This window comes from Candida albicans, chromosome 3 (genome assembly GCF_000182965.3).
Source record: "Candida albicans SC5314 chromosome 3, complete sequence".
Lineage (NCBI taxonomy): Eukaryota > Fungi > Ascomycota > Pichiomycetes > Serinales > Debaryomycetaceae > Candida > Candida albicans.
Genome location: NC_032091.1, coordinates 157,775 through 180,808, shown reverse-complemented (window position 1 = coordinate 180,808; position 23,034 = coordinate 157,775). Strand labels below are relative to the sequence as shown.

The following is a 23,034-nucleotide window of genomic DNA, read 5'->3' as shown; positions in this document are numbered from 1 at the left end:
CTAACACAGACTGCAGACATACCCACATATCTCAATGGCAGCTCATCCTTCATTATGGTATCGAGATAAAGATAGTTTGAGAATTGGGGGTGTTGCTAGGTATACTATAGAATATACAAGATTAGACCCCACCATTAAACGTATATATTTCCGTTTGAAAAATATCGAAAAATCGAGTATCCGAGCAATCCATCTATTGAGTGGTCCGTTCATTTTGTATTGTCACGTAGTGCCATGCAATTATAATCCACGTAAACCATTCCATCCTGAAAATGTCCAGAAAAATACAGAAGTTGTGTTTGAGAATCAAATCAAGCCAAACCAAGCTTTCAATGTGTCGCTTTTGTTAAACTCAAATTCCTTAAAGGGAAAGGATGATAAAGGATACGATATTTTCCAATGGGAAATTGAAATTGTTTCACAAATTGTAATCACTAAGAAAACAGAGGTTGTCTACGATTTCATGATAGGAGATGACCTACATTTCATGAAGAAATTAGGGCAGAGTATAATACAGCAAACTCTCACCAGTTTGGGAACAAAAATAGATATGAATGAAGGAACAAAGCCCACAATTGTGGACAAAGCGATAGATGAAATTCATAATGATTCTCATAAAATTTACAATACACAACTTAAAGTAAGCAAATTGACTACAGATGACATCTGGTCGAACGAACCAAAAGATCCCAAAAAGCCTGTTCACTTAGTTATCGTTACACACGGAATTTTTTCAAACTTGACTGCAGATATGTTGTATATCAAGGATCAATTGGAGCTTAGAGTAAAGGAAAATATTTTGGTTAGGGGCTATAGATATAACGCTGGACGTACTGAAAGAGGGGTCAAAAAATTGGGGACTAACGTTGCTAATTACATTACAGATTTAATTGAGAATTCACTCTATCAGTATGATAAGATCTCGTTTATTGGCCATTCTTTAGGAGGAGTGGTACAGCTATATGCCATCAAGTACATTTTGATGACTAAAGGGCCAGATTATTTTGAGAGAATGAGAATCAAACCAGTTAATTTTATTGGAATGGCTTCCCCATTTTTAGGAATTTTGAATGAAATGAATTTTTTGATATCGTGGGTGTTGGATATGGGTACCCTTGGCAAGACTGGTCGGGATTTAACCTTACTGAAACGATTGCCTGCATGGAGTGATATAAGCATTGGAGAGTCTAAAAAGAGAGATTCATTCAAACCTGTCTTGGAAACTCTACCAGAAGATCCTTTGCAAAAATTTTTGGCACAGTTTGAACAATTGGTTGTGTATGCAAATGCTATGAATGATGGGATAGTACCATTGAGAACTTCTGCTTTGCTATATTTAGATTATGAAGCATTAGGAGACGTTTCTGAATTGAAAAAGAGTAAGCACATGCATGTTCACCCTGAACTAGAAGAAGCTGACCACAAAATACAAGTGAACCGTAGTCGTGATACTGTACTGGAAGTACCCGAAGAAGCAAATCAAATGGTTCAGGACATACAGGACGCAGCAAAGTCTACAGATAATTCCCAGTCAACTGAATCATCAGAGACTATGGGCAAGAACCATGTCATCAGCAAATATAAAGAATTCTTGAACTTGAATTTCCTGGAGCATAATTCCAATAATCACAAACCCAAGCTAACGAAAAGACAGAGAAAATATAAAAATTTTAGCGTAAGAGGAACTGATTATAATGTGTTTAACGATGTCTTACCAGAAGATCACTCATTCCAGTCAGAGGAAACTAATTCAACCCAAGATTCTCAAACTATAGTCGTCCCACCAAGAGCATCTGCTATAGAATCAGCAATCAATACACTTATATGCCCCATCCCTTCCAATGAGTTTTTGATAAATCCCGAGCTGAGACAGCATGTTATTTTCCATGACAAGTACTATCAATTCAATAAATCATCCCAAGAAGAAGGTAACCTCAACAAACATCTGAAGGTAGAATGGTTTGCATCAGTTTTGTTGAGATATCACAGTAAATGGAAATTAGAGAAGCAGAAACAGATAGCTGATAAATATCATAATGCGTGTGGCTGGAGAAAAGTTTTGGTTAATCTACCTCCAGATGCACATAATAACATCGTAGTTCGGAGAAGGTTTGCTAATGGATATGGTTGGGGTGTTGTAGATCACTTGTGTGATTTATTTAGAGTTTCCGAAAACAAATTGTAAAATTACTGGTAACACACTACAGGTATTCTTTACAATATTACTCTCTTCTTTATACAAATATAAATAAAACATAGAATTTCTATAATGAATAGTTATGAACAAACAAAAAGCTTTTGGAAATTCACAAAAACTTATAAGATACACATTTATATAAGGTACTGTCAGTTCAAAACATTTCTTTTTCTTTTTCTTTTTCCTTCGTTCTTCGTAGTTTTTAATCCTTATTTCAAAAACTGACTAAAGAACTAAAAACAAAGTTAAAAAAACAAAATAAATAAAAATAAAAAAATGCCTCAGAAAAATTTACTTCTGGGCGATTATTGACGAAAGGTTTCTTCTAAGAATTCTTCTTCTTCAGCAACATGCATGGCCTTAGAACCAGCAGCAACAGAAGCACTTGGATCTCTACCAGCATATCTCAATTTCAAGTCCTTGTATTTTTGAGTTTCACCCAAAACAGCTTCCACTCTTGGGGCAGCAAAGTTGTAAGCACCCATGTTCAATGGTTCTTCTTGAGTCCACACCAAGTCTTCAAGGTTTGGATATTCATTCAAGGCATCACGTAATTGAGCGTATGGGAATGGATGCAACTGTTCAATCTTAATGAAAGCAGTTGATTTGTCATCCAAGGAAGCTCTCTTTTTGTGCAAAGCAGCATAAACTTGACCAGTCAATAAAACAACTCTCTTCACTTCCGATTTGTCACCCAAAACATCTTCAATGATCCATTGGAAGTGTGAGTCACCGGTGAATTCCGACAAGTTAGATCTTGCCAATGGATGACGTAATAACGATTTGGAGAAGACCAAAATCAATGGTTTTCTAAATTGTCTATGCATTTGACGACGTAAAAGATGGAAAACGTTGGCTGGGGTGGTTGGGTAGGCAACTTGCATGTTACAGTCTTGATGTTGACGTTCTAATTTTTCTGGTGATGGGAAGAAACGTTGATCTTCATTACATAATTGTAAGTATCTTTCGAGTCTGGATGAGGAATGTTCTGGACCTTGACCATCGTAACCATGTGGCAATGACAAAACAACACCAGATCTTTGTTTCCATTTCGATTCAGCACCAGCGACGAATTGATCAATGACAACTTGGGCAGTGTTGGCGAAATCACCAAATTGAGCTTCCCATTCAACCAAAGCATCTGGGGAGGTCAAGGAGTAACCATATTCAAACCCTAAAACACCGTATTCTGACAAGGAAGAGTTGGAAATATTGAAAGCACCTTGATCTTCACTCAAGTTGGATAATGGTGTCCACACAGATTCACTGTTTTGATCGTGCAAAACAGCATGTCTTTGAGAGAAGGTACCTCTTTCGACATCTTGACCCGACACTCTAACATGGTATCCTTCGAGAGCCAAAGAACCATAAGCAAGAGCTTCACCAGTAGCATAATCAATACCTTCACCGGTTTCAACACTCTTCTTTCTAGCATTCAAAATACGTTTCAAGTTTCTGTGAACTTCAAATCCTTCTGGAGTTTCGGAAATGGCATTACCAATCTTTTTCAAAGTAGCTTCGTCAACAGCAGTTGGTAAGTGTGGTAAGACTTCAGTAGCCAATTCTTTTGGTGACTTGAAATCTTCCCAAGGAGTGGTCAACCATTCTCTAGAGGTAGGTTTATATTCCTTGGCTTTCTTGAAGTTGTCTTCTAAAATATTCCAAACCCATTGCTTGTGTTCTTTGATATCTTCAGCAGTAAAAGTACCTTCGTCAATTAATTGTTTTTCGTAAATGTCAATGACAGAGTTCTTTTTAGCAATTTCTTGGTACATGAGTGGTTGAGTGAAAGATGGTTGATCAGTTTCATTATGACCGTGCTTTCTGTAACCAACGACATCGATGATACAGTCAGTGTGGTAAGTGGCTCTCCATTCAGCAGCCAAGTTGAAAACAAAAGTACAAGCTTCCACATCGTCGGCATTAACATGGAAAATTGGAGCATCAATGGCTTTGGCAATGTCAGATGGATACAAGGTTGATCTAGCAAATCTTGGATCAGTGGTGAAACCAATTTGATTATTCACAATGACATGAATAGTACCACCAGTAGAATAGGCTGGCAAGTTAGCAAAACCCATAGTTTCATAAACAACCCCTTGTCCGGCAAATGCAGCATCACCATGTAAAAGGACAGCCATTGCTTTTTTGAAAGAACCAATGTCTTGTTTGTATTGTTGAATTGCACGAGTTTTACCCAAAACAACACCATCTTCGGCTTCCAAATGGGATGGATTAGCAACAATAGACAAGTTGACGTGTTTACCAGAAGTTGTTGGTCTAGCATAATTCATACCCAAATGGTACTTCACATCACCAGAACCTTCATCAAATTCTTTAGAACCAGTGAATTCGGAAAAGATAGATTCGTTTGGTTTACGAACAACATTAGACAACATATTCAATCTACCTCTATGTGGCATACCGATAACAACGTCTTCAACACCGTATTCAACAGAGGTATCAATTAAAGCTTTCATACCTGGGACAACGGCTTCTGCACCTTCCAAACCAAATCTCTTGTCATTTGGGAACTTACTTGACAAGAAGGATTCAAAAGAGGTGGCCCAAATCAAACGATCCAAAATTTGTCTTTTTTGATCTGGAGAATATTTAAATGGTTGAGGAACTTCAATTCTGTCTCTTAACCAGTCACATTGTTCCTTTGATGGAATGTGTACGTACTCAACACCATAGGAGGAGCAGTAAGTTTTTTCACAAAAGTTGATGATTTCTTTCAAAGTCATACTCTTCTTACCACCTTGAGCGAATCTTGGCAAAATACCAGGACCCAAAGTGATTTCTTTAGCCAAATCTTGTTCAGTGAAACCATAGTAGTCTAAAGTCAATTCTTTTGGAACAGTAGTGTTGTCACCAAAAGAGATTCCCAATGGATCAATTTTAGCTTTCTGGTGACCTCTAACTTGGTAAGCACGAACCAACAATTGCACCTTCAAATGGGTAACAACGTCTTCGGAGATTGGGCTTTGACCCGGATAAAATCCAGCAGCACCTCCTGAAACAGTTGGGACAATAGTTGGTGGGGCTTGGAAAGCCTTGGATGGTGGGATGTTATCATTTTCAATGTTCTTGAAGTAGGCATTCCATGAAGCGTGGACACTTGAAGGATCTTGTCTCCAAGCTTCGTACATTTCATCGACATAGTTGGAATTGGATCCTTGCAAAAATGAATCGGTAGCAAGATAACGTCTGCCAATAACAGAAGTTTTTGGAATAGTTAAGCGTGATTTTAAAAGCTGTGTACGAGGTACAGCACTTCTAAAAGCTCTAAGCATTTTTTATTTTATAAAATTTGTAGTTTAAAGTCTCTCGGTGGATGACTGGCTAGTAACTTATCAGATAACCAGATCACAATTGTATAAAAGGAAAAGCAAAAAACGATAATTAGAAAAAAAGGGAAAAAAAATAGAAAGGGAATCGGTTAAAAATTTTACTTTTATATTTGTTGTTCTATTATTTGTTGGAGAGAGAAAGAGAGAAGGGCAAAGGTTTTTTATGTGCACAATGACAAAAAATAAAACTAAAGTGCCCACGTCGCATCCCCACCGATTAACTTGAAAAATCCCGGAGTTTGATTGACTATTGTCTTGAAGAAACTACAAATAAGCAAGCATTTCGTTTGCCTTCGAAGTTAGGGAAGACGTTTAGAAGGAAAGGAATGACGAGTTGTGAATTGGTGTACCTTTTCCTTTTTGTCTTGACTAGAGACCAATAATATGAAAATTGTCTTTCTGTCCTGTCAACCCCGGAGAAATTTAAATAACCGGTCCCAAGCCACGGAAATCGCAACAGTCAAAAATTCTTGAGGCAATTTGATTGTAACGTTCTATTGCCGTGAACTCCGATCCTTGTATTATCTTAAGATCACTGTTCTAAGTTGTAAGACATTCAAGTTATGTCGGATGTGCCATTGCTATTGAATGCTCTGGACGAGGTGGCAAAAGTTTGACCAGGAATAGAATACGTCTGCAATTAATTAGTTCTGAAGTAAATGATAAGTTCGGGAACAAAACAGTCTCATTTATTTGGGTAGCTTTGATTGGTCCAATAATGGCCGAGAACTCCAGAAAAAAAAAAAGAAAAGAAAAAGTTGCATTTAACCAAGGAAAAATGAAATTTTGCAACATGAACATTACTTTTTGAATGATTGCCACCTGCATCTTTTTCGGGAATGATACTTGATCATTTTTTATTCTGTTATAACAGAATATGCAAGTCATTAGGTCATTCAAGAAAAAACCTGGAGAAAATTGTAGTACTATATTAGCGTTGCCGTACCTCTCAATAGAAGCCACTAGAATGATTTAGGTTTATTTCACCTTAGTTAAGTCACTTGTAAACAAGACAGATTAATATCTCATTTGCTTTAGTTTCGATATTGAATAGTTAATGTGAATGCAGATTTTTATTTTGTTACCAAAATCCCTTTTTCTGAATTTGCAAACCACTGAAATGCGGCTCTTATTTGTCTAGAATTTGTTCCTAGGTCAAGGTTATTTGCTGCAATACAGCTTTTTGTCATTTGTGGTTCGTATAAAGAAACTAGTATGCTAATTGTAAAATTGATTGCTTGTGGTTACTTTTCGCCGTATGTTTTTGCAGTCTATTTTTCTCTTGAGTCAACATCACAGGAAATCAAATCCTTTGACTTGTCTAATCGTAGTTATGATACAAATTGAAAATGGTAAACAAATTCTGGGTTTTTATTCTTAGCCTAACTTTTCACGCAAACTATACCAGGGTCGCTGATCATGCAGAGACCGAAGTTATCACAAACAAGAGAAGCTAGTACTATTCCCAGCAATCAATGCTTTGCATAATTATACATCTCTATTTAATATACACTTCATAATATAAAAATTACACTTGATTATCCCAAAAGAGAAAAACAAATAGTCTATTCCAAATCGTGTTACAATATCCAAGACTGTCCTCTGATCCTTCTTGCTAATTGTATATCCTTTTGCATGATAGTCACTCTTTTGGCGTGAATAGCACATAAATTTGTGTCTTCCAATAAATGTATCAAAAATGATTCCAGAGCTTCCTGTAGTGCCAATATAGCATTGCTCTGCCATCGCAACCCATAACTTGGCCCAACAAAATCAAGACTTATTTCTCTAACCAACCGGGCAAAGGGCAACTTTCTAATCAATAAATCAGTGGATTTTTGATACTGTCTGATCTCTCGTAAAGCTTTAGTACCTGGACGATATCTTTTTTTCACTCGAGGTACTGTTCGATTAACCTCTGGTCTCGTTGTTGTCGTTCTTCGTGGTAGCGATGATGCCAATGTGTCCACTACATCACCAGGTTGATTTCTATATATTCCAAATTGTGAATATCGTGACGAGGAAGTAGCAGCTGGTACAATTGGGGATTGTTCGGTACGATATTGTTGTCGTTGTTGTTGTCTTTCTGCTTGTTGCTGTTGTTGTAGTCGTAATTCTCGTTGTCTTCTAAGTTCTTCTCTCTGTTGTCGTATAGCCTCTGCACTTGTTCCTTGGCCAGTCTGTCTGCCACTACTTTGTCCTGAAAGTCTTGCCATTGTATTTATAGTTTGTACATTCGATACTCAAGACTTAAAATTGTCTATTATTTGAGGGAAACTCTAATTCTAAATGAAAACCCTCACACCGTTGTAACTGTTGTCTAAATGATAATTGGTAAAATGCACACACAATAACCCAATTGGTTCTTGTTTCTATCAGAATGCGATGCCTGTAGTAGTATTACTTCAAAGCAAAAGGGTTGTTGTTGCTTTGTACATTATTTATTTCTTCGCATTTTTTTTTTGTATTGATTTTTAGGTTAGTTTCAATAATTTTTCCTCTTTGGTTCAAGCAACAAGCCAGCCATTTTATAATATGCAGTACGCGTGATATTACTACAAACCTGATCACGTGACTTAAGCTAGGTAATTTAACAAAAAGCTGGCTAACAGATGGGGTTTTAATACAGGACAAGATATTGGAGAGATTCTGAAAACAGTCTGTGATTGAATAAGACACTTATCTATTCTTCGTTTCTTTGCATCCTATTCAACCGGAATTGGTCAATTTTTTCGAATAAAAAATGTTTGAGAAAACAAAAAGAACTGAGTTTGTCTAGTTGTTGAGATTTTTGGCTTTCATTCTCTGCCAATTTTAAATAACATATTTGTGTCCTATGTTAAGATATTAATGATATAACTGGCGATGACTGTTCCAAAAAGTTTGACGGATGAGAGTTTCAGCCTGATGACGTAACCACTAAGTATATTTATCTTCCAATTATCAAATTTTTTCAACTGAATTAAGTATTCCATGCGGCTTACTAATTTCCAAAAGGGGATTGTTTAGTCCGAATTAGGCAACCAATAGAATGAAGAGATAACAATCCAACGAAAAATGAGCTTCGTATTGTCGACACATCGATTGGGGTGTTACAACGCGAGACACTCAATTACAAAACTATTACCATCAGAATTTCTAAAATATTACTAAAGTATTATGATTATGATTTTACCAAAGATGAAGATTACATTTGTAATTAATATTTGTTAATTGTTTGTGACTACTATTGTTTACATTTTTTTTAAACTTCTGCCTTTTGGTGGAGTGGAAAAAACTAAATTAGTTCTCTTGCTTTTTCTTTGACAAAGCCAAAAAAACAAACAAAAAGAAGCTCTTATTGTTCTGTATTTTGTTAGATTGCTTCCTAATAGAAGAGGGGGGAAGAGGGTGATTATAATATGAGCCACAAAGAACATGGAATTCATTATTAGTAAATTTGATTTTTTTTCCAAGAGCTTTATAGAACCGACCATTAATTGTGGATGGTTACACGGTTATTATTGTACTCAGCTGGTAATAAAAACACACACCAGCTATGAGCATTTTTAATAGTATTTTGTTATATGTCATTTCTATTTCCTCCCGTATTGGCCTTACAACTGTGGGATTTCTTGGATGCCTGCCCGTCACTCCCTTTTATTTTTTAGTTCTTCTCTCTCCTTCTTTTGTTTGCTATTTTCTCTCACACATAATCGAGAAAAAAACTACTATAATCCACAAAAAAAATTCATCGAATTTCAAGTTGGGTGAATCCTTTTATCCAATACTTTATCAATATTTCTTTTTTGTTGTTTTCTTTAAATTTCTAATTACTTTCTTTTTCTTTTGTTTTTTTTTTCTCTTATTGTTTATTTAATTGAAAGATAAAAAGTTTTCTATTTCTTCAACAATTGGAAAGTGAAAATAAATATATTCATTCTCCAAGATGTCTCATTCGGCCTACAAAGCTTCCGGCAAGCCATTGTCAGCAGAAGCATTATATCATCAACGAGTAAAACAAGGTGTGTTCCAATCCCCAAGTGGAACAATTGTTGGAGTCAATTCAAATGCATCAGATACGGCTGCCTTGTTGGCAGCTTCCTCCGACTTGAGTGTCCAACCTTCTTATGTTCGTTCAGTTGCACCAGAAGCACACACCGCCGCTTTAGCAGCTAAGCAACAAGAAATTAAAGCTTGGGAAAGAGGTCAAGAAGACCCAGATGCCAGTGCAGCAGCATCAAATGCTAAAAGAACCAATACATTGTCATCAACAACCCCTTCCACTACTGTCAAGGTTGGTATTCCTTCAATGAACTCAAACACTATTTACAAAGCCGCCAGTGCCAACTCTACTAGCACCATGACATCGAGAATAAATCCCGAAAAAGACATTAGAAGATCCGGTATTCAATCAAAGCAAGGGGCCACTTCATTGAACATTGATAAGATTAACAAATTGGCCACTAAAAACTCTACAAAATCTTTGAGTTCTCGTTTTAATCCTGACTTGGATTACAGATCGGGTTTGAAAAAACAGGCTCCAGCTGAATTCTTAAATCAAGATGAAGAGGATTTGGCTGCTTCCGGTGCAGCTGCTTCTTTAAAGCACGGTGCTGGATTTACTGATCAAGTTTCATCCCAAAAGAGAAGTCAAACTTTTACAGCTGCTTCAGTAGTCAATGCTTCTTTGTTAAAGGCAGCCAATGAAAAAGCTGAATTAAGATTGAACTCATTGAAATCCAATAATCCAGCTACTTTGAAAGCTCAAGCACAATTGTACGCTAATGCCTTAGCCCTTGCACAAAAGAGATCCGACGAAAGACTGCAAAGTAGAGCTGCTGGTTTGATCAATTTGGGTGGTGGCTTGACTATCAGTCAAAGTGAATTAGACAAATTAGCTTCCACATATGTCCAACCAATTTTGGATGATATTGAAGGTAAAGCAGAAGCTAAAAGACAAATTGACATAGAAAAGAAACAAAAAGAATTGGAATTGCAACAATTGCACGAGAAAGCTAAAAAGGAGGAACATGAAGCCAAAGAAAAAGAGAAACGTGATATTGAAATTGCCAAGTTGGAAAGAAATGCTCAAAACGATAAACGTAAAAAGGCTGAAGATGAGAAATATGCCGAGTACCAAGCTGGTAGAAATGAAGAAGTCCAAACTAAGCTCCAAGAATATAAAGACGTTGAAGCTAAACATGCTGAAGAGAAGCAAGTTTTGTTGGATGAAAAGAAAGAGAATCAAGATAGAATCGATACCGAGGAAGCAGAAAAGATTGCTGCCAGAAAGCAAGAATTGGAAGAATTACAAGCAGAAAAGGATGAAATTTTGAAACCAACTTTGGATGAATTGAAAGAAGAGTCAGCTAAATTAGAAGAAGTAACCAATGCAAGAGATGAATTGGCTAATGAGGTTAAAGCTTCAGAAGATTTGAATAAGGAATATGAAGAAAAATTGGCCGAATTGGAAAGCAAATTGCAGGAAGCCAAGAATGATATTGAAAAATACACTACTGACATTGAGGAAGCTACTGCTAAACACGAGTCTACCGATAAGGAAGTAGCTGAATTACAAGAATTGCACGATAAAGAAAAGGCCGATGCTGAAAAGGAACATGAAGACTTGGATGGTAAGTTGGAAGAATTGGAAAAACAGAAGCAACTGCACCTAGAAGACAAGGCTACCAAGAAGAAAGATATTTTGGCTGCCATTGATGAGAAAGTCAAGGATGAACATAAGATAAACTCTGAATTACCTGAACATTTGAGAGAAGAAGTCGATGAAGGTAAAATAAGAGACACTTCATCAATATTTTCGGGAGAAGAACCAGAAATCAAACATGTTCCATTGATCAAAGAAAGTGAAACCACTGAACCTGAAAAGAAGACTGCTAAAGCTGCTGAAGACTCCACTGCCACTAAAGCTGCTGATACTACCGCATCTACTGCCAGCAAGCCTGTTGCCACTAAACCTGCCGTCACTGCTGCTACTGACTCTACATCCAAAAGACCAGTGACACCATCTGCTGCACAATCACCAACCAAAAAGAAGTCATCATTTTCCAGAAGATTGAGCTCAATATTCAAGTACACAAATACCGAAGAGAAACCAAAATCAACCACAACTCCGTCCTCAGCAGTTAAGAAGGAAACGAAACCTGCCAAAAAGGCTACTGAAACCGAAGCAGAACCAAAGAAAACAACTGAAACCGCAAAGGCAGCAGAAACCACAAAAGCTCCAGCTACCAAGCAAGAACAGCCAGCAGCAAAGGATGCTGAGAAAGAAGCAAAGAGTGTAAAGGATGGAGATGTATCTGAATTTGCTGATTTTGAAGATGAAGTTTCTTTGAATAGAAAAGAAAACAAAGGTGGTGTATTCACTGAAGAAATCTAAAAATGACATTTTCCATAATGTTGGAAAACTAAAGAAAAAGTTGATTATGTTTTTATTTGCCGTTTCTATTCCTTTTTTACTGTTTTTTTTTTTTAATTCATTATTCGACTCATTTTGCCTTGATAATTTTTTATTTTGTTTGTTTTTTGTTGAAGTTCAATCCCCAATTTTTTTATTATAACTCTATCAATTCTATTGATTATATATTGTTTATGTTTTAATATATTGCTCTAATATTTTAATAAAGAGTGTAGAAGAATGAATTGGTGGTCTACCACCAAACCAAACTGGCCACAAGAAATCGTGTTGAACTGAGAAAAAAAGCTGGTCTTTGAACACAAAAATGAGATTCAACTAAAAGAGTGAAAAAAAAAAAAGAATCAGCAAAAGAATCTTTTGATGTGTTGATAGATCCATAAAAGACATTACCATATACCACTAAACAAATGTCAGACTTGCTTCATAAATTAAATTTCAAAATTGCTGATGCATCCCCTGAATATAAACAACGTCGTAAAATTCAAATGATACGTTTTTTCACGGCGTCGGCAGTGACTATCTTTGCCCTGAGGTTTGCCTATCGTGCAACTGTTTCTCGTCAATATATTCCTACATTATTCCAAGGCAACCATTCTCCTCCTTTAAGTTATAATTTTACTACCGATGCGGCTGTTGCTGTTGGAACAGGGACATTGTTGTGTGGATCAGTCACAGGAATGACTGTATTTGGACTTTGTTGGATCTTGGATGTTAGCAATATAAAAGAGTTTGGCTGGAGAATGAAGAGTATGTTGGGAGGATGGGAGCTGGAAAAGAAACTAAGTGAAGCCCCTATGGATGAGGAGAGTTCGTATATCCAAGATAGTTTGAATGATATACTTGATGGAAAGTATGATTTTGAGAATGACACAGAAGAAGTGGCAGGAGAATTAAAAACAAACTAAGTGAGTCTGAAGGAATGATCTACATGTATATAGTCAAAGAGTGTTAATGTAACAGTATTGTTTGAAGTTTTAGTATGTGACAAAGAAATAGTCATGTCATCTCGTAGAAGAAATGTGTTTTGTCACACGTAAAAATCGCGTCTTTTTTTTTTCTACTTCAACATATTGTTTGTTCAAGTATATCCTGAATTAAACTCACAAAATTGTTTCCTCTTCTGCCTTTTTTTATAACTAAAAGGATATCAGTTGTTTTTTTGATTATTAATCATTTACATACTTACTCAGTACTGTACACTTTATGTTCAGTAGACTTGTATCTTATCGATATCCAATTGGTGTCCAATTAAAACAAGCAAATAGGATCATGTCAAATAAGAAACAACAATCATTAGCTCGGTTTTTTGGAGGTATCACACCTCCCTCAGGTTCAAATTCAACATCTCCTGAAAAACAACAATCATTGACAAGATTTTTTGGAAGTTCCTCAAACAATAGTAGTCCGAAAAAGGCAACCACTGAAGCTAAACAGAAAAGAGAAGCTACACCACCTAAATCGCCACCCCGTTCCAAGAAAGCTAGAATTGAAACAAAGTCTGATGAGAGTAGTAGTAGTAGTAGTAGTAATGGTGATATCGAGATGGAAACAGAACCCAAATTGGAAAAAAATAATGGGTCTGGCAATGATGTTCGTAATGAAGCTGAAGAATTGATCAAACTCAGCGAATCAGAACAAGCTAAACACAGTAATGAAAAATTGGGTGTCAAAATTCCCTATGCCAAATTAGCATCTGTGTTTGAAGCAATTGAAAATGAAAGTTCTCGATTAGCAATTATTGCCATTATATCACAATTTTTTTTGGAAGTTTTACAACAACTGACAATTGATAAACTTATTCGTATTGTCTATTTATGCATAAATAGACTTGGTCCTGATTATGAACCCGGGTTGGAATTAGGGTTAGGTGAAACCATTTTAATTAAAGCTATTAGTGAATGTTATGGAAGAGAAACATCGAAAATCAAAGCTGATTATAAATCTACAGGAGATTTAGGTTTAATTGCCCAAAAATCAAGAAGTTTACAACCAACAATGTTCAAGACTGCCCCACTTGACGTTGATACTGTTTTTGATAATTCATTGAAAATTGCCAAATCAACTGGGAAAGAATCTCAATCGAAGAAAATCAGTATCATCAAACAAATGTTAACTGCATGTCAAATGAAAAGTAGCGAAGCCAAGTTTTTAATTCGTTCATTACAAGGGAAATTAAGAATTGGACTGGCTGAAAAAAGTATTATTGTGGGATTAGCTCAAGCATTTGTTAATTATGAAAATAAATCTAATAAAAAAATTGATCCATCTAAATTAGCTGAAGCTGAAGAAATTATGAAGGAAGCATTTTCACGTGTTCCTAATTATGAAGTGGTGTTGAAAACTGCTTATCAATACGGTATCTTCAATCTTTTGGAACATTGTTTTGTTACCCCAGGGATACCGTTGAAACCAATGTTGGCAAACCCTACAAAGTCTATCGGAGAAGTATTGGATCGTTTCCAAAATGAAGAATTCACTTGTGAATATAAATACGATGGTGTTAGAGCTCAAGTTCATATATTGTCTGATGGATCCATCAAAGTATTTTCAAGAAATTTGGAAGATATGACACAAACTTATCCTGATTTGATTTCTATTGGTAAGCAATTTGCCGTTAGTGGTAATACTATTTCCATGATTTTAGATTGTGAAGCAGTAGCTTGGGATAGAGAAGATCATAAGATTTTACCATTTCAGAAATTAACTACTAGAAAAAGGAAAGATGTCAATGAAGAAGATATCAAAGTGCAAATTTGTTTATTTGCCTTTGATTTATTGTATTACGATAATGAATCACTTTTACCCAAATCATTAGCTGAAAGAAGGAAAATCATGCAGGAGAATTTATCTCCAATTGAAGATAGATTTCAATTTGCAACTGCCACGAATTCATCTTCCAATTTGGAAGTGCTACAACAGTTTTTGGATCAATCAATTAAGGATTCATGTGAAGGGTTGATGGTAAAGATGTTAAATGGACTGGAATCGTTTTATGAACCATCGAAACGTTCAAGAAATTGGTTGAAATTGAAAAAAGATTATCTTGAAGGAGTTGGTGATTCGTTAGATTTGGTAGTTATTGGAGCTTATAATGGGAAAGGTAAAAGAACGGGAACTTATGGTGGGTTTTTATTAGCTTCATATAATGAAGATTCAGGGGATCTTGAAACTTGTTGTAAAATAGGTACAGGTTTTAGTGATGAAGATTTACTCAATTTATACAACAAATTGCATCCAACAGAAATTGCATCACCGAAAAATTATTTTGTTTATGACACCAATAATTCAAATGCTGTTCCTGATGTTTGGTTTGAGCCTAGCATGTTGTTTGAAGTTTTAACGGCAGATTTATCTTTAAGTCCTATTTATAAAACAGGTCATCAAGAATTTGGAAAAGGTGTATCATTAAGATTCCCTAGATTTATACGAGTAAGAGATGATAAAGGTATTGAAGATGCTACTAGTTCTGATCGTGTTTGTGAATTTTACCAACGTCAAGCCCATGTAAACAATTGAATAGACACAGAGAAAAGAAAGTAAATAAAAATAACAACTCAAATATGCAATCAAATATGCAATTATATGTATTATTAGTTTATGTACAATTATTATTAGCATATTAAACAAATTTAACTAATTGGGCAATGCCAGAAAAGTAATCGACGAAATAACCTGAAAAGTTTAATTTTCTTTTCTATTTTCCCGAAGTTTGGTTTTAATTCTATCTCTCAAACGCATTTTCTGCCCTTCAGGTTTTGAAGCAAAATTCAATTCCATATGATCTGAAGATGATGTTTCAGGTAAATGAGGGAGTCTTGAATATCTTACAGGTGATGCAGTGCCGCCATGTTCTGATTGTGATGCAAATCGATAATCATCATAAATAGAAACTGAAGAATTGGCACTAGAGTTGAGATTCGAATTCACTCTTGAACCATAATGGGATTGTGGGTCCAATTGTAGATCAGGATTCTTGGCATTTTTGTGCAAGACATAATCGGAAAACATTGGTAAATTAGTTAATGAATTATCGGAATTCAACAAGGAAATACCATCACTCATAGATGAAGAGTGTTTCATATCAGAACTTTGAAGTTCTTGGGTATCTTCATTTTCTTGAGTCTGCTTCTTTTTCTTTTCAGCTTTACGTCTGGCAATTCTTCTGTTACGCAACTCTTCAGTTTTCATATCTTCTTCTTCGTCACTATCAGCGTAAACAACATCACCATTTATGTTCAATGATTTTTGCAAATCTAACAAATTGAAATCATTAGGGAATAATTGTGGACCATAGTGATTGACTAACTCAGTAATTTCCTCACTCAATTCGTGTCTCATTTTTTTCAATTCTTTTATAGACGAACCAGATGTAATTGATAAGTATAATGGACGGATAGATTTGAACAAATCCATACCTTGTTCACCAGTAATTAATGCAGAATAGGTGACCAATACACCACAACTATACAAAAAAATCCATACCCAAAATAATTTCCAATGCAGAAAATAGTCATGAGTTGAACAGTAATAAGTACCAACACTGGCGTAAAAAGAATAAACTATGGGGGCAATACCCATTGAAACTAGAATCTTCCAAGTGGCAATAACATCATTAGCCTGGATCTTGACAACTGAGTTTGCTAATGCCTCTTTGGCTTTCTTTTTCGAGATTATTTTGGTAGACAAAAACACGGGTGAGAATAAAGTAGCCCCTGGTAATGCTAAAATGAATAAAATTAATAATTTGAAAACTCTGAAGAAAAATATTGGGATCAATGTAATTTTATGAGCTTCGTCGTTGCAACTTTCAACGTCATGATCTGGTAAATACAAAGTTTTAAGAAAATCATTATAATGTAATACTTTTTCTTTGATTTCTTGAACTTTAGGGACATTTTTGAAATGTTGATATCCAATTACCAATCTTCTATTCATTTCCACAATTAATGGCAAGGGTAATTGTTGAGCAAAGTTCCCAGCGTATAATCTTCTAACGGCATGAATTAACATCAAAGTTTCATAGTCTTCACAAGTAACAGTAACAGCTTTCAACCCAGTGGTGATTGTATCTAATAATTCTTTAACAGCTTCACGGTTAGTTTCTGGGTTGGCGTATTTTTTCACCAATTCCTTAGGGATCTCAATTGGATCACCAAATTCCACAACTGCTCTAGATCTAAACTTGTGAGCATTGAAATAATTCATACCACAAGGGACAATTTTAATGTTACAACCAGGATTTTTATCCATGGCACCAAGTGCCATTACGGCAACACCAGCCTTTAATGGCAATAAATCAGGACGATCATGAGAACCACCTTCTGGGAAAATACCAATACATCCATCATCTAACAAATGATCAAATACCATTTGATAAACCTGTTTTTGGTCAATTTTGTCTGCTCGTTTATAAGCAGTACCGTTGGTTAATAAAACTTTAACTTTATCCAGAGATTTGAATTCTTTACGAATGACTAATTCGGTATCGGAGATTATTTCCACAATTTCAGAAGCACCCAATGACTGTGGTAATGCAATTAAACCTTTGACCATACATTCTTTGGTGAATTTTGTGTCTTTACCAGTGACTCTCAAGGGATCCTTATCGAAATCAACAAAAATTTTCCCCGTTCCTTTAACTAAACAATCTTGTGGTCTCACAACAGGAATTGACAATTGACATTTGGCCATTGTCCCCACTGCTTTTAACTTATAAGACTTGGCAGCAATTAAAAACGAAATTCTTCTATTGGCCTCTTTTTTGATTTGATTCATTAAAAGTACAGGATCAACGAATTGATTATGATGAGGAGCTGCCACAAAGATGACTGGACCTTCACGAGGAATTTTAAATGCTCCTCTTGGTCGAATTTCTCGGAAAAAACAATCAAAGATAACTGATAATAGCCATAATAAAGTATCATAAATTGCTAAACGATACCATTTGGGTCGTTCATAATGCAAATCCAACGATGATGATGATGATGGTGCCATATGTTGATGATGTAGAAACAAAACAAAAAACGAGAGAAAAAAATAAAAAAATAGTACCTTTAAAAATCTTAAAATTCAATTAACAATGGAATGAATACTTTGTAATTTGTTAAAACGATTGAAGTAGTAGATTAGTTTTGGGATGAATGTCAGTTAATAGATTGGATGTATTGAAATAAATACCGAGAGAGAAAAAAAGTGGTGTGAAACAATAGCAGAACGTAAAAAAGATCCTACTAAGAAATAAAGTGTAAAAGAGAAAGAGAGAACAAAACAGAAAACAATAGAGTTGGAAAGAGATCTATTATTATTAGAGGGACACACACTCGAAGATTATTATTATCAACACTCATTTTTTTTGTTTTCTTGCTGTTTACAGTAAATTAATTAATTAATTAAATTCACACACACATTTTAATGTGTCAATCAATCGTTTAGATTCCTTATAATTTATAGGTTTTTATAATAGACTTAATTGAATACAGTTTTAAAATATAATTGAATAACTTTTTAGCTTTGTTCACAAGGCTTTAGGAAATTTTCAAGATGTTTTTCTCGAGGTTTTAGTAGCTTAATATTGATTTTCAATCGACCAAACTTGTTTGCAAGACGGAAAGACCCAACTAATAATAATGTGTATTATTTCATTTGTGATATTATAAATACATGTTAGAATACCTTTGGGGTATCACACATTTTGAAAAGACCCTAATCCAAAATTATCTTTAATAAAATAACTGCGAAAAAACTAAGAGATTAACTCATATTTGTTATTGAGACCAGAAGCCGTTCGTCAATTGCAAAACAATGTTGAGTGATAGACGTTCAATGGGATGTGACTACACTTATGTGGATAAGATCTGTATGCTTCTAACAAAACTGATTATACTTGCCTTATTGTCAAATGACACTATGATTACCTTCGATTGTAATTACACCCAAAGCAAATATTAGCGGATCAATGCGATAAATAGAAAATGAGAGAGACCCTCACAACAAAGTTAAACCGCTAATCAAGAACTAACTATTCTACGTTGTTCGATATATCGAGTGAGTTAAAGTTTTATAAGAGTTATGTAGAAATGGCTAATTTAATGGACCTCCATAGTTTTGTAAAGTTACTAATATCTCAATGATTTAAGGTGTAACCGCTCGTCCAATCTAATCAACAATTTGAGGTTTGTTGTATACTTTACAATTTTTACAAAAGTATTGAAAGTGTTGCTAAGGTAGATTTTGGTAATTGAAAACAAAAAAACCCCTGATTGTTTGATTATTAAATATAACAAATACTCCCCACAATTTTGAGTCAACAGATCAATTACTTAGTTTTCGGATTTTGCATCTTATTATTTCCCTGAATGGATTTCCTTGTTTATTGGGGGTAAAGAAAACAAAGATAAAGGAGGAGGAGAGTTACAAAAGAAGTATCCGCCCACTATATTAAGGAAGGAGGACGGATAAAAAAAAACAGAAGTGAGGCAGGACGAAAGCAATGTTGCCGCCACCACCAACGAAAAAAGAAAAAAAGAAAGTGTGGAGTTGACAAATTAATCCGTTTTGTTTCTATCGTTGCCAGTATGGTATCATCGGTATTTGATTCAACAAACTCTAGATGAAACTTTTCAAGAGAAACATGCTCTCAATCCCAACACACCAATTGCTGTTGGCATTGTGTAATAATGATTAATTGGACATGACAAGTTTACTGTGGTTTGCTCACGTGTTTAGCCGTCGGCAAGGATTTTTTTTTCTCTATGTCGTTGTGTTATGTTAAAGTGGAATTCCCACTTTTTATTTCATCCCTCGGTTGGTTGAAGATGAAAAATTTCCTTTAAACCTTCACAAGCGATTTTATCTTAATACACACGACTTTTCTCCAGCATTACTTTTCTTTTCCCCCGCAGAAAAATAGAAAATCACAATTTTGATCAAATTTACTTTAGACAGATAATTTTTTTTTTTTTATTACAACAAATGATATGAATGAATATTTATATATATAAATATATCTTAATCCCCCTTTTCCTTATTTCCATCTGAAATTTATTTAATTGAAATTTTTCTTTTTCTTTTTMTTCTTTTTCTTTTTCCTTTTAATCCTTTGAAATATTCTATTTTATTAACTTCAAACATAATACTTTCCTCCCCCCCCCCATTATGTCTCCAATAGATTTTAAAGATAAAGTTGTTATCATCACCGGTGCCGGTGGTGGTTTAGGTAAATACTACTCCCTTGAATTTGCCAAATTAGGTGCAAAAGTTGTTGTCAACGATTTAGGAGGTGCCTTGGACGGTCAAGGTGGTAACTCCAAAGCAGCAGATATTGTTGTCGATGAAATTACCAAGAACGGTGGGGTTGCCGTTGCCGATTACAACAATGTTTTGGATGGTGCCAAAATTGTTGAAACCGCCGTCAAAAGCTTTGGTACTGTGCATATCATTATCAACAATGCCGGTATTTTGAGAGATTCTTCTATAAAGAAAATGACCGAAAAAGATTTCAAATTGGTTATCGACGTTCATTTGAACGGTGCTTACGCTGTCACCAAGGCTGCTTGGCCATATTTCCAAAAACAAAAGTTTGGTAGAGTTGTCAACACTTCCTCTCCAGCTGGTTTATACGGTAACTTTGGTCAAACTAACTATTCTGCTGCCAAATCTGCTTTGTTAGGTTTTGCCGAAACTTTAGCTAAAGAAGGTGACAGATACAACATCAAAGCCAATGCCATTGCTCCATTGGCTAGATCAAGAATGACTGAATCTATTTTGCCACCACCAATTTTGGAGAAATTGGGTCCTGAAAAGGTTGCCCCATTGGTCTTATATTTGTCATCAGCTGAAAATGAAGTGACTGGTCAATTCTTTGAAGTAGCTGCTGGCTTTTATGCTCAAATCAGATGGGAAAGATCCGGTGGTGTTTTGTTCAAACCAGATCAATCCTTCACCGCTGAAGTTGTTGCCAAGAGATTCTCTGAAGTTCTCAACTTTGACGACTCTGGTAAACCAGAATACTTGAAGAACCAACACCCATTTATGTTGAATGATTACACTACTTTAACTACCGAAGCTAGAAAATTACCATCTAACGATGCTTCTGGCGCTCCAAAAGTTACCTTGAAAGACAAAGTTGTTTTGATTACTGGTGCTGGTGCCGGTTTAGGTAAAGAATACGCCAAATGGTTTGCCAGATACGGTGCTAAAGTCGTTGTTAACGATTTCAAAGATGCCACTAAAACTGTTGAAGAAATCAAAGCTGCTGGCGGTGAAGCTTGGGCTGATCAACACGACGTTGCCTCCCAAGCTGAAGAAATCATTAAGAATGTTATTGACAAATACGGAACCATCGATGTTTTGGTCAATAATGCTGGTATTTTGAGAGACAAATCCTTTGCCAAGATGAGTGATCAAGAATGGGATCAAGTTCAAAAAGTCCATTTGTTGGGTACTTTCAACTTGAGTAGATTAGCTTGGCCATACTTCGCTGAAAAGAAATACGGTAGAATTGTTAACATTTCATCTACCAGTGGTATCTACGGTAACTTTGGACAAGCTAACTATGCTTCTGCTAAAGCTGGTATCTTAGGTTTGTCAAAGACTTTGGCTGTTGAAGGTGCTAGAAACAACATTAAAGTCAATGTTGTTGCTCCACATGCTGAAACTGCCATGACCTTGACCATTTTCAGAGAACAAGACAAGAACTTGTACCATGCTGATCAAGTTGCTCCATTATTGGTCTACTTGGGTTCTGAAGAAGTTGAAGTTACCGGTGAAACCTTTGAAGCCGGTGGTGGTTGGATTGGTAACACCAGATGGCAAAGAGCCAAAGGTGCTGTCTCCCACGATGAACACACCACTGTTGAATTCATCAGAGACAACTTGAAAGATATCACTAACTTTGACAGTGACACTGAAAATCCAAAATCTACTACTGAATCTTCCATGGCTATCTTGTCTGCTGTCGGTGGTGACGATGATGATGACGATGATGAAGAAGAAGAAGATGAAGGTGATGAAGAAGAAGAGGAAGAAGATGAAGAAGAAGACGATCCAGTTTGGAGATTCAACGATAGAGATGTCATTTTGTACAATATTGCTCTTGGTGCCACTACCAAACAATTGCACTATGTTTATGAAAATGATTCTGATTTCCAAGTTATTCCAACTTTTGGTCATTTGATCACCTTCAATTCTGGTAAATCTCAAAACTCCTTTGCTAAATTGTTACGTAACTTCAACCCAATGTTGTTATTACATGGTGAACATTACTTGAAAGTCCACAAATGGCCACCACCAACTGAAGGTGCCATCAAAACTACTTTTGAACCAATCTCCACTACTCCAAAGGGTTCCAATGTTGTTATTGTTCACGGTTCTAAATCCGTTGACAATGATTCTGGTGAAGTGATCTACTCTAATGAAGCCACCTATTTCATTAGAAACTGTCAAGCCGATAACAAGGTTTACGCTGAACGTAGATCATTCGCTACTAACCCATTCCCAGCACCAAAGAGAGCTCCAGATTACCAAGTTGATGTTCCAATTAGTGAAGATTTAGCTGCCTTGTACCGTTTGACTGGTGACAGAAACCCATTACATATTGATCCAAACTTTGCTAAAGGTGCTAAATTCCCTAAACCAATCTTGCACGGTATGTGTACTTATGGTTTGAGTGCTAAAGTCTTGATTGATAAATTTGGTATGTTTGATGAAATTAAAGCTAGATTTACTGGTATTGTTTTCCCAGGTGAAACTTTGAGAGTTTTGGCTTGGAAAGAAAGCGATGACACTGTTGTTTTCCAAACTCATGTTGTTGATAGAGGTACTATTGCTATTAACAATGCTGCTATTAAATTAGTTGGTGACAAAGCTAAGATCTAAACGCAGTAAAATTGCCATTTAGTTTTTTATATTATTTTGTTTTGTTAGTATTTATTTTTTTTCTTTTTAAGTAAATGATTATGTGTATACATAGTATATGAAGTTTTGATGTTAGTTTGTCTTGTAAAGAATAAATTCGTTAAGTTGTTAATGTTATTAAATTATTTGTATTATTAGTTGTGAATACTTAT

General features: G+C 35.5%; 8 protein-coding genes across 8 annotated transcripts; 5 read left to right on the top strand and 3 right to left on the bottom strand. All coding sequences in view use genetic code 12, as the record gives it.

Moving 5' to 3' along the window:
• Nucleotides 1-34: 34 nt before the first annotated feature.
• On the top strand, nt 35-2,185 carry CAALFM_C300890CA (uncharacterized protein; the record flags this gene model as incomplete). The annotated part of the gene is made up of 1 exon (XM_705555.2): nt 35-2,185. One exon carries the CDS (start codon nt 35-37, stop codon nt 2,183-2,185), a length of 2,151 nt encoding a protein of 716 aa, XP_710647.2.
• A 317-nt stretch (nt 2,186-2,502) lies between these two features.
• KGD1 (alpha-ketoglutarate dehydrogenase) lies at nt 2,503-5,493 on the bottom strand (the record flags this gene model as incomplete). The annotated part of the gene is made up of 1 exon (XM_705554.2): nt 2,503-5,493. The coding sequence occupies one exon, from the start codon at nt 5,491-5,493 to the stop codon at nt 2,503-2,505; it is 2,991 nt and encodes a 996-aa protein (XP_710646.1).
• A 1,637-nt stretch (nt 5,494-7,130) lies between these two features.
• CSE4 (centromeric DNA-binding histone H3-like protein) lies at nt 7,131-7,766 on the bottom strand (the record flags this gene model as incomplete). The annotated part of the gene is made up of 1 exon (XM_705552.2): nt 7,131-7,766. The coding sequence occupies one exon, from the start codon at nt 7,764-7,766 to the stop codon at nt 7,131-7,133; it is 636 nt and encodes a 211-aa protein (XP_710644.1).
• Nucleotides 7,767-9,478: 1,712 nt separating this feature from the next.
• On the top strand, nt 9,479-11,929 carry CAALFM_C300850CA (uncharacterized protein; the record flags this gene model as incomplete). Its single annotated transcript, XM_705550.2, has 1 exon — nt 9,479-11,929. The coding sequence occupies one exon, from the start codon at nt 9,479-9,481 to the stop codon at nt 11,927-11,929; it is 2,451 nt and encodes an 816-aa protein (XP_710642.2).
• Nucleotides 11,930-12,375: 446 nt separating this feature from the next.
• CAALFM_C300840CA (uncharacterized protein) lies at nt 12,376-12,873 on the top strand (the record flags this gene model as incomplete). The annotated part of the gene is made up of 1 exon (XM_705546.2): nt 12,376-12,873. The coding sequence occupies one exon, from the start codon at nt 12,376-12,378 to the stop codon at nt 12,871-12,873; it is 498 nt and encodes a 165-aa protein (XP_710638.1).
• Nucleotides 12,874-13,171: 298 nt separating this feature from the next.
• Nucleotides 13,172-15,484, top strand: CAALFM_C300830CA (DNA ligase (ATP); the record flags this gene model as incomplete). Its single annotated transcript, XM_705545.2, has 1 exon — nt 13,172-15,484. One exon carries the CDS (start codon nt 13,172-13,174, stop codon nt 15,482-15,484), a length of 2,313 nt encoding a protein of 770 aa, XP_710637.2.
• A 165-nt stretch (nt 15,485-15,649) lies between these two features.
• On the bottom strand, nt 15,650-17,962 carry SCT1 (bifunctional glycerol-3-phosphate/glycerone-phosphate O-acyltransferase; the record flags this gene model as incomplete). Its single annotated transcript, XM_704964.2, has 1 exon — nt 15,650-17,962. The coding sequence occupies one exon, from the start codon at nt 17,960-17,962 to the stop codon at nt 15,650-15,652; it is 2,313 nt and encodes a 770-aa protein (XP_710056.2).
• Nucleotides 17,963-20,122: 2,160 nt separating this feature from the next.
• On the top strand, nt 20,123-22,843 carry FOX2 (bifunctional hydroxyacyl-CoA dehydrogenase/enoyl-CoA hydratase; the record flags this gene model as incomplete). The annotated part of the gene is made up of 1 exon (XM_704980.2): nt 20,123-22,843. The coding sequence occupies one exon, from the start codon at nt 20,123-20,125 to the stop codon at nt 22,841-22,843; it is 2,721 nt and encodes a 906-aa protein (XP_710072.1).
• Nucleotides 22,844-23,034: the final 191 nt, after the last annotated feature.